Source organism: Triticum dicoccoides, chromosome 2A (genome assembly GCF_002162155.2).
Source record: "Triticum dicoccoides isolate Atlit2015 ecotype Zavitan chromosome 2A, WEW_v2.0, whole genome shotgun sequence".
Taxonomy (NCBI): Eukaryota; Viridiplantae; Streptophyta; class Magnoliopsida; order Poales; family Poaceae; genus Triticum; species Triticum dicoccoides.
Window position 1 is genome coordinate 391520886 of NC_041382.1, and position 10975 is coordinate 391531860.

Here is a 10975-nt window from a genome sequence, read left to right on the forward strand (position 1 = left end):
GCAACTGGAGTAGAATGCTGTTGAGTAAAGCCCTTGAATACCATAGTGCTGTGCAAAGCAATAGGCAGCCCACCAGAAGATTGGGTGATGGTAGGTCGCAGCAAGTGTCAACAGTCTGTAGACCTCCCTTTTCTACAAACAGCCTGCAAGTTTCTAAATTTTCCATTGTCATGTGCACCAATACCATAACATGGAAAATGCTCAAATGATAAAACTGCTCATCGTTAGTTCCATCTGTGCCAGAATCCATTGCACTTACTAAATCACGCCCTTCAACATCTGTTTCCATATCTGTTTTTTCTTCACCGCTGGCTGCTTCAGTGATTTTATCGCCATGACGTGAAGAAAGTTTGTTGATTATTCCAATGATGATCTCAACACCAGTACTTCTAAGGACTGCACATGACGAAGAAACTCTTCCACTGCATTGGCTAAAAGAACACCTTCATTCATTGGTATCAGATATCTCCTACTAGTGAACGTCTCTACAAGAAAACGCAGCGCTGAAGTTTCCCTGGCAGACTCAAGTCCTTGGTTGTCACGGAAGATTGCGCCCAGGCCATGGGTACACATATAAGAGCTTGCAGTCACTCATGACAGGAAAGCAGGAAGACCAAGTTCCTTCAAAGCAAGAAAGCATGTAGGATCCTTATGTATTATCTCACTCATAACAGTAACTGAAGATGGGTATGTATCGCCACCAAACTTTCCAACATTCTGGAATATAAGGGAAAGTGACATGGGCAAAGAGTTATCATTGGAACTTTGAGCAGAACCTAATGCCTTTGAGCAAAGCCATAATCAGTCGCTTCTGTGAGTAGAGATGGTCATTTTCTGATTTCAGTGATCAGTAGCAACCACTGAAGTAATGTCAGCAACACCAATACCAATATAACACGCTGCACCTCCACATGTAACCTCTGAGACAAAAGTTCTACACCACCCAAATCTTTAAACAGGCAAGGGCTGCTGTAGTGCTGTACTCCAGCAGCTTCTGAAGGGTCTTTACTGCCAAACAGACAGATGCATGTGGGAAGGATCCTTATCTTGCAGGAGAGGCAGGAGAGGTGGAACCATCCCTGAACCCCTAACGGTGGTCCCAGAACTCGAGGATCATCAGAATCACCTTTTGCACAGAGCTCTTTCTGTCCAGTTCAATCTCTCGCTCACCCTAAAGCCCTGTTAAGATACTGAGGTTCTAAAGACAACTTGTACAAATCTGATATGAATCCTGGATACAAATCCTTAATGACGTTGGCTGCGGGCACTCGATTTACAGTAGCATTTTTAAACTTTGCATCATTTTCATTGAAATGAGCAACGGTCTTTCTCGCAAACCATAGAAAGTCATGCCCTGGATATGCTGTACTGCGTTTACTCATATTTTCTAAAGGAGTTTTCCCTTGCAAACGCAGCCGCCAATCACCACCATCATATTTCTGGACATTAAGTTTTTCTTCCAATTCTTTATGCTGTGCGGGAGTCAATGTTTCACGAAAACAATCAAGAATGAGGCGACCATTACTATCGCCATCTTGCAAGACCGGGTGTCCCATCAAATTCTCAAGCCTACACACAGAAACAATCCAGGTTGCATTCAATAATTAATATGAAGAAAGTTAAACTTTACTATCAGATAACTAAAATACATATGTGTATTCGTTGCTTTCTAGCATTAACAGAAAAGCTTCAAAGTCTTTATCCTCCACCCAAGTTTGATGCATGTTCTTCCTCAATAATGAAGAGAAACTTGTGCGCCGTTTGGCCTTGCTTGATTGTTCACTTTGGACTGGAAGCAAGATGACCTTGACTTCCATCGTGTTATCCCTTTTGCTTTTAACACAGACAATTGGACTAATATCTTCTAATCTGTTTATATCCTGATGCTCTATCGCAGCCAACAGATTCCTAAATACAAAATTACAAAAAGTAGTTACAGCTTGAGTATGATAAATATGGGTAAGCAACCAGAAAATGAATTTTGAACAGGTCTATTATTTATATTACCTTATCATGATTCTGATCTCATATGGAAGGTTAGACGAACCACCTTTATATCTCTTCAACCAGTCAGAAAGAGATTCATCAAAGTAAGGGTAGCAAACAATCATACGACTGAATCTTGAACAGTATGTTACAAAAATAGGTGTTATGACACCTCGAGGGCTGCCATGTTTTATGAGGTCGATAGATTTTTTGTAGACCTCCACTTTCTTTGCATCATCATTGAATTCCTCCCCTAGAATGAAAAATTTCACACTTTGTGATTTCGTATACCACTTCGTCCTTTCACATTCATACAGCCAAATAGATCCATTTATCCATGGACCTATCTTCTCTGGTTTCAGAGTACCCTTAGTCCACAGCTCCAGAATATATCTGAAAACATTTGCTTCATCGATTCCTTCAATAGATATACTTGTGGAAGGTCTCTGTAATAAATGTAGTTGAAAAGAAGGTAAAAAGAAAAAGTCAGACGAGTTTATGAATAAATAGAAGTAATTATCTAGGGTAACTTGAAGATCTTGTCATCAAAATAAATAGCAGGTGTGTATAACTTACGGAATCACGCTCTGAAATGAACATGTCTACACAAATTTCCTCCCAGACCTACATCAAAATAACCTTTAAAGTAATTAGAAAAAGAAAAAATGCTAAAAAATAGAAAAAGAAAAGTGAACTAATAGGACTGCTAATCTTGTTACACAAAGTATTTACCAACTTACTTTTTTGGTGGAAAAAATTCTGAGAAAAACTTAACAATTTGAGATAATAGTTAACCCTTACTAAATTTCAGTTAACAAAAACAATCCAGCTTGCATTCAATAATTAATATGAAGAAGCAATCAGTTGAACTTCTGAATAAAAAAATCATTAATATTGAGGCATGATGACTAACTATAGACTAAATAAAGTAAATATGTGGCAGAAGCACAAGGCAAAATCTCTACTACCTAAAAGAAACGTAACGTTCCCTCTCCCGTCTTACGTCCCCCGCACTTCGTCCATCCCTTTCGTGCAACCCTCGCACCCCTCCACCGATTTTCTTTCATTCCTCCACCGGTTTTCTCCCTGTTGGTTGTCTACTTACCGGTTTATCCTCATCTGACCTGACAAACCCACTCTAGCTTTGGTAACAGAAAATTCATATATGGTAACCAATCTCTTATTTGGTAATACAAACGTAATCAATTCATGTATGGTAATAAATATGTTCTTTGGTAACGCAATAATCTCAATGACGGTGATCAATCTCCCCACGCACGTCCCTCCCCACCTCGGGTTTCCCTCTTTCCTTTTCTTCTTCTCTCTTCTATATCCCCAAACGTAGCCTTAACCTCAGGGACGCTCAGAACGTACATGGCGGAATGTCCACGGGAACCTCGCCCCCAACCCATCAGCCACGATCTCTTCATCTTGTCCACTACGCTCCGTGATCTCAGCCTCAACGTCATCCACCCGTCGCCCTGTCCGATCTTCCAGGGTGGTATTTGTAGTACAGGAAGGCCGTGGTGTTTGTAGTACAGGAAGGGTGTGGTGTTGTACAGGAAGGCACATCACCATGGTAGATCGCCAGCAGTGGGCCCGCCGACGCGCTGGGCAGGTTGAGCCGGGTGATGTCGCTCCGACGACTAGACCAGGCTCCAAGTTACTTGCCCAACTTCCCCACCACTGCACTATTAGGCATGTCATACCAGGCAGGGTCTGCATGATCTCGTTCTGTCCGGGTGTAGTTTTACCAATCTTGAAAAATCTTTGATCCTTTTATGCCAAGGGTACGTCCATATTCTGGAGATGTGCATGACTAACGGATATAGTGCTTCCCTGATGGTTATCCCTTAAAAATAGGCTGAGTATTATTTTTGCCGTGATGTACCAACTAATTTCTTTTTTGTTACAAGCTTCTGCTATATTGCTACAACGTGTGAGAGTAATGGCAAATACTACACTGATGGTGATCCCATTAGGTTGCGTTGTCAATTAAATATTTTTGGCCATGATGTATCAACCATTTTTTTGTTAATCTACATGTTTGCTAAGAGTGAAAACATAAAACACAGCCGTTCAATAGACTGTCCTTGCAATCCATACAAATCATCTAGGTAGGCCATAGGCACGACATGATTTCTTGTTTGCCATATTATGTTTACTTTGGTAGTATAAGCAAATAAATGCTTATCAAATAAAAAAAATTACACAGTCATATCATTTTTAGCCATGATGTATCAACTAATTTTTTGTTAACCTACATGGCTAAGAGTGAAAACATAAAATCTTGTTTTTTCAATTATATATCAATAATAAATGATACTCCCTCCATCTCAAAATAAGTGTCTCAACTTTGTACTAGCTCAAGACACTTATTTTGAGACGGAGGGAGTATATAATAATGGACTAATGAACTAGAATATTTTATGTCCCCGGTGCAACGCACGGGCAATTACCTAGTAAAATAGAAAACCTGACAAAAATAACAAGAACAACAAAGCTTATTGTTCCAAGCAAGTTGGGGCACAATACTAGAAATCCTTGATCGCAAAAGGCGAAACAAAAACCTAAAAAAGCTTATTGCAATATACTTTACAACAAGTTGCAATTGCAAACCTAAAAAAAACTTTCATAAAATGTGAGTGGCCTGAACCAAAGACCGTAAAACAATTTCTAATATGCTCAAAATTTCCTAAATTACAACTGGGCACATGTAGTATTTACTTTTTTTTTCTGGGTAATTTTGGAAAATATTAAATTTCAACATAATTTGATTTTTTTTAGCAAAATAGTGAATATCTCTCAGTCAAATACCACTTTTGATAAGAGGTTCGTGAAGCTATACTAGTCTTGCACCAAGGATTGCTTCCATTACTAAATGTGTAAGTTCACAATCCATATCAATAAAATTATTGGAACTTGAGGTATGATGTAGCACTAGATATCAACACCGTGGGGCCATTCTGGATAATGAGTTTCGCACAGCGGTTTCGAAGACTGAAGCTCTTTGCTCGATGTACTACCTTGTGGGCGGTGTGTGTGCGTGGCTCCTGCCGTGGGCGTCAGCCAGTGGCAGAGCAAGGATTTGGGAACTGTCAGCGTCCCTGACATAGCGACCTCACAAGACAACGAGTCGCCCAGCCCTCCAACTCATCGGCCCGTGCGACTCCGGAAGCCCAACAACAAACTGGCCGGCCCAGAGTGGGTGAAGTAAGAGCAACTCTAGCAGATCCGCTATATCCGCCCGGCCCGCAAAATAAATATGGGACGGGGCGAAAAATCATCCCGACCAGATCCCGTATATCAGCCCGACCCATAAAAAAATATGCGGCGCCCTCCATATTTCGGCCCGCAGTTGCCAAATCTGCGGTTTCCCCCTCCTCCTTTGCAGTTCCCTCTATCCCTCCCGCGACTTGGCGAGAGGGAAATTTCCGCTCGCGCTTGTCGTTCCACTGTAGTCCCCCAGCCTCAAATCTCCGGCGATTTTTGCTCCGTCTGGCTACCCCGCACCTTGGAGAGCTTCGGTCGTCCTCGCCCGCGTCTTCTTCACCAAGATTGGAGCTCGGGGGTGCCCATTTCTTGCCGCGGGCAAGCAGCAGCCGCCGTCGTCGTGGATCTTGCCGGTAGCTTCGTGGGGCGCCTCGTTGCAGGCAGATCCGGCAGCTCCAGGCACGATTGAGCAGCCGCCATAGCGCGGGCGGGGGCGGCGGCTACGGAGCACGATTCGGCCCGTGGTGGAGAAGAAGGGGGCTATGGCGGCTGCTGCTTTGCTTTTGGCCGGCTGTGGGGAAGGGGGCTCCAGCGGCTGCGGCTTTGCTTCCGCTGGATTTGATTCCGGTCAAAGGTAAGATTAGAGCTTTTCTACCAATTTTCAATTCGGCCGACAGGCGATTTTTGATGAAGTCACGAATTATTTTCGTAGATGGATGATTGGAGTTCGCCCTCGTAGTCGGAGTCAGATGATTCCTACATAGAGAGGAGATGCCTTTTGACGATGATGCCGAGCACCTTCTCTTGTTACATCTCGCCGACAAATTTGGAGCCCGCAAGAAGAGGCGCAGACAAATTCTGCAACAAAGTGGCCACCAATATCTTACATGAGCAAGGCCCTTTGTCCCAAGTTCCTAGGCTTGTCCACCTATGAGAAAGAGTACTCGCTTGTCATTATCGCCGTGGACCAGTGGCGCCCTTACCTGCAACACAGCGAGTTTTGTCTTCCAAACAGATCAATGGAGTTTGGTGCACTTGGAGGAACAAAGACTCACCACACCGTGGCAACAGAAGGCGTTCACCAAATTATTGGGGCTGTGGTACACAATTTGTTACAAGAAAGACTCGAAAAATGGCACGGCTGACGCCCTCTCGTGTGCCACACATTCAGAACAGATTGCGGCTATCTCGCTGTGCAAACCTGCCTGGCTTGAGGACATTGTCTCAAGCTATAATGTCAATCCACATGAGCAGTGCCTGCTGGAACAACTGGCCATAAAACCTGACAGTAAGGGGTGGCTCACTCTCGAGAAAGGCATTCGTCGCTTTCGAGGCTGCATCTGGTTGGGTGGTTCCACAGTGTTGAGTATCATGATTATTTAGGTAGTATAGGATAGCGTAGGATTTGTTCTACCTTGCCTTGCACTCCAAGAAGGTCGTGTACTCACTATATGTCAGCCTAACTGATCCAAACCCTAGCCACCGCCCACTACTTCCACCCCACGCGCCGCCCCCGGGGCAGTCGGCCTCCATGATCGCCGCTGGGGGCCGCGCTGCCCAAACCTAGGGTTCGTCCGCTGGTCGTGTTCACCAACTGCCCTAGAGTCTTTTTCCCAATCTCTTGATCTGGGTTTTTCTCTCCCTCGCTGGTCACTTTGATCGGCATTTACTATTAGGTTTTTCGATCTAAGATTGGTTTGTGTCGCCCGCCACCGCCGTCGACCCCCGCGCCTCTACTCCGACATTGATGTCGACTACACCAGCCCCCTTGTCATAAATCGCGCGGCAAGGCTGGACACGCCGCCCAAGGGACGCCTTCGTGCGTCGCTGCCGGCTTCTCGTCCGCGCGGTCTCCATTGTCGGTCCGTCTTTCATCGTCATCGCCCGGGCATCACCGACAACGCCGCCATCGACTCCGATCTACGCATCGTCCCTGCCATGGCACGTACAGCGCCGACGTCGGTCTGATCGACCGATCATGCATGTCTTCACCAAGCACGTACCCGAGCACGCGCCTACCGCCGATCAAGCCACAGGTTGCCGCCGCGTCGTCCCTTCGAACCGCTACGTCGCCGCCTGCACAGACCCACCGCTGTGACACGCGGTCCACGCCGCCACTTCGAGATCCTCCCGACGGCAATCCCCGTAGCCGCCTTTGCGTCGCCCCTTCAGGCTGTCGCACCGAGGCATGCGGTCCACGCCGTCGCCATCGGCCAATGGTTCTGCTCGCGGCTACCCCGACCAGCGAGCCGCCACTACACCACCCCTTCGGGCTGTAGCGCCGCGACACGTGGTCTCCGCTGTCACCTGAGGCCATCCCCGTGGCTGCACCGACCCGCGCACCGCCATTGCACCACCCCTTCGGGCCGTAGCACCGCGGCACGCGGTCCCCGCCGCCGCCCCGAAGTCTTCCAACCGTCTCCCCAACCCGCACGTTGCTGTTGTGTCGCCCCTTCGGGTCGTAGCGCCGCGGCGCGTGGTCACTCCGTCGTCCCCGCGTGTCGTCTTCCACGTGGTATGCGCCGTGCCGCCTTCCTTGGCGCGGGAACGCCACTGTCCGCGCCGGTCTTCATCACGCTGCCGGGTTCCTCTTCGCCTACTTCGAGCATCGCCGTCACCTTCGCCGCTCTTCTTCGGCGCCGCTGCCGCTCGCTCTCCCGAGTGGCGTCGCCCGTCCACCCCCTTCATCTTCGTCCAGCACTAGCTTATCATCAGTGCCGCCGTCATCTTCCCCGACCACTTCGTCTACTCCGATCACCATTGGCAACATCAGTCCCACACCGATTGGCGCTGCAACTATCGTTGAGTCCTCCTCTACTGGCCCCTCCGACTCTCGACATGGCATACAGCTCATGCAGGTCCCCATCTACGCATGCCCGATGCTGGCAACATCGATGCGTGCCTTCGTCCACGACATGTCCCCAGGCCTGGCAAGCCTGGTGCAGCACTTCGTCAACTTCGTCTTCATCCGTCTACACATGCCCGGAGCTGGCAACACCGACGCATGCCTTTGTCTACGACATGTCCCCGGGTTTGGCAAACCCGGCGCGATGCTTCGTCAACACCGTCTTCTTCCCGGCGCACCACTCTTCGACACCACTGCGCTCATGACTAACTCGGCACCTCCTTGCGCCCGCGGCTCCACGGCGACTTCCTCGACACCGGCCACCCCGAGTCGACACCGACCACAGCGTTCTTCGCAGGGCTACCTCGACCACGACTACACCACCCTACGCTCTCGGCTACCTCGAGAACGGCACAAAGGGCTACCGCCTTTCTTGAGCAACCTCGTCGGTTTCCACTCCAGCCACGACTTCCATGATGCATCGACCGTTACGACTGTGGGGATGTGACCATCGGCTTACCTTTGGATTCTTCTCTAGTCTCATCACCTGCATCGCTACCGTTGTGACTGTAGGGGAAGTTGAGTATCATGATTATTTAGGTAGTATAGGATAGCGTAGGATTTGTTCTACCTTGCCTTGTACTTCAAGAGGGTCATGTACTCACTATATATACGCCTACGAGGCTCAAGCAATAAACATCAATTTCGCCAATCACTCTATATCCCTTCTAACACACAGCACCTCAGCAACAAATTATCTCTGGATTTCATGATAGCCCGATGGGGCCACTCTAGATTTCCAGTGACCTGCCGGCGCGTGCGACAATTCTTTGCCTAGCCCAAGATGAAAATTCACATATTGCAATATGTCAAGTGCTATCAACTGTGTCAACAAGCTAAACCGAAGCGAGTTGCCTATCCCGGCCTACAGGAACCACTGCCTGTTCCTCGCCAATCGTGGGAGCTGATCAGCAAGGATTTTATTGATGGGCCACCCACACTCAGGCAAAGCCAATTGCATCCTTGTCCTTGTTGATAAGCTGACAAAAATTGCCCACTTCTTGCCCTTGGCGCATCCATACACAGCAGCCAAGGTTACACTCCTCTACATGATACAAATCTACAAACTCCATGGGTTTCCCGGGGCTATTTTGTCAGATCGAGACCCGGTGTTCAGTAGCCACTTTTGGCAGGAGCTCTTCAAATACGCCGGCACTGAGCTACGGATGAGCACTGCAAACCACCCCTAGACGGATGGCCAGTCGAAACGGGTAAACCAATGCCTGGAAACCTTCATCAGATGCTTCACACAAGCACGCTCACACGTCCATGGAGCTACTGGATCCCTTTGGCGCAGTTCTGGTACAACTCTGCACCACACTCTGCCATCGGCATGTCCCCCTTCCGCGCCATGTACGGGCACGAGCCTTGCCAATGGGGCTTCACAGCTACCAATGCTTGCTTTGTTCCTGCTCTTCAGTCATGGCTGGATGAGCGCGCCGTGGTGCAAGATCTGCTGCAATAACACCTTCATCGAGCGTGACAAGTCATGAAACAACAAGCAGATAAGAAGCGCTCCTTCCATACTTTCAATGTCGGCGACCAGGTCATCCTCAAGCTACAGCCGTATGTCCAGACATCCATGGCAAGGCACGCTTGCCACAAGCTCGCGTTCCGTTTCTTCGGACCCTGCCGCATCGTCGAGCAAATTAACGACGTGGCCTTCAAACCCAACTACCTGAAGGCTCGTCAGTTCATCTCGTTTTTCACCTCTCCCAGCTCCGTCGCGCCCTTCTGCCTGGTATGGAAGTTTCTGATGATCTGCCAATTCACTCTGACATACCATCAGTGCCTGCGAGCATCCTGCATAGCCGTTGGCGCAAGCGGCATGGTACCATGGTGGAGTAGGTCGCGCTGGTCCAATCCAGCTGCTCCCCACGACTCCTGGGAAGACAAGCTCCAGCTCCAAGCCCGGTTCCTAGGTGCTGAGGCTTCGTCGCAAAGGAAGGGGATGTCAGCGTCCCTGACATAGCGACCCCATGCGACAGAGTCGCCCAGCCCTCCTCCAACTCGTCGGCCCGTGCGACTCTGGAGAGGCACTGGGCTGACTGTGGGCTTCTTTTTCTCCCCCACCAGCCCACCCCAACAAACTATGCTACAGGCCAGCCCAAAATCGCGGCCCACCCCGTCCACCTTGCAGCTCCTCCCCGTCGGCTGCTGCTTCCGAATCCCAACCCTAGGGCTGCCACCCCGCCGGCTAGCACAATGTCTCCGGCTCGCCGCCTCGCCGGACACCAGCTGCCGCCGCGCGTCCGCTCCTCGTTGCTATGGTTCGAGGCTCGTCGGCTGCTCGCTGATGAGCCATGCCTATACTCAATTTTGAGTTTGCTAACACATGCAGTCTGATAGTTGTAATGCAACGGGTCGCGAACTAATTGTCACTTTTCAAAGTACGAAAGGGGAAGGGGGTAGGATCTCGCCTTCCGTATCGCAGCCCCGTCGGAATCCATAGCACGCCACCCGCCGGCCTATGCCCGTCGGCGGAGCGTTCGCGGAGCGGTTCCTAGTCCTGCTTAGCGGAGCGTGGAGCGCTCGCGGCGCTCCTCGTCGGAGCGTGCGGGCGTAGGCGGAGCGTCGTCTATTTGGGCAAAGTCTCACGCATAAGATTGATCTGATCGCGACTTGGCGGCCGCGGGCCTATATATAGCCGGATTAGAGGAGAAGACGGCCAAAAAAAAACCTTTCCTTAATTAGTCATTTGCCATAACTAATGGTCAAAAAAAACATTTGTCATTACTTTGCTAAAACTTTGATGATTTGCCCTTTCGACCCGATTTGAGATTAGACTACAAATTGGATGATCAAATGCCTTTCAGCCGGCATAAATGACCACCCAGCGAATGCTAATATGAGAAAAGACCGCACCTCAAT

The 10975-nt window shown here is 49.0% G+C and overlaps 1 protein-coding gene across 1 annotated transcript; it reads right to left on the reverse strand.

Moving 5' to 3' along the window:
* Positions 1-10: 10 nt before the first annotated feature.
* Positions 11-10689, reverse strand: LOC119354664. Its single transcript, XM_037621395.1, has 5 exons — positions 10525-10689; positions 2563-2610; positions 2008-2432; positions 1654-1908; positions 11-1569 (listed from the first exon to the last, which is right to left on the reverse strand). Exons 1-5 carry the CDS (start codon positions 10552-10554, stop codon positions 1167-1169), a joined length of 1161 nt encoding a protein of 386 aa, XP_037477292.1. The 5' UTR covers positions 10555-10689; the 3' UTR covers positions 11-1166.
* Between the last annotated feature and the right edge of the window lie 286 nt (positions 10690-10975).

Excerpts from the sequence above, each read along its gene's own strand:
- LOC119354664 (XM_037621395.1), bottom strand. The coding sequence starts at position 10,554 with ATGGATTCCGACGGGGCTGCGATACGGAAG. Across the intron at positions 2,611-10,524 it reads ACGGGGCTGCGATACGGAAG|GTCTGGGAGGAAATTTGTGT; the intron begins GCGAGATCCTAC and ends ATTTTGATGTAG. Across the intron at positions 1,570-1,653 it reads CTAGAAAGCAACGAATACAC|GCTTGAGAATTTGATGGGAC; the intron begins ATATGTATTTTA and ends TTCTGTGTGTAG.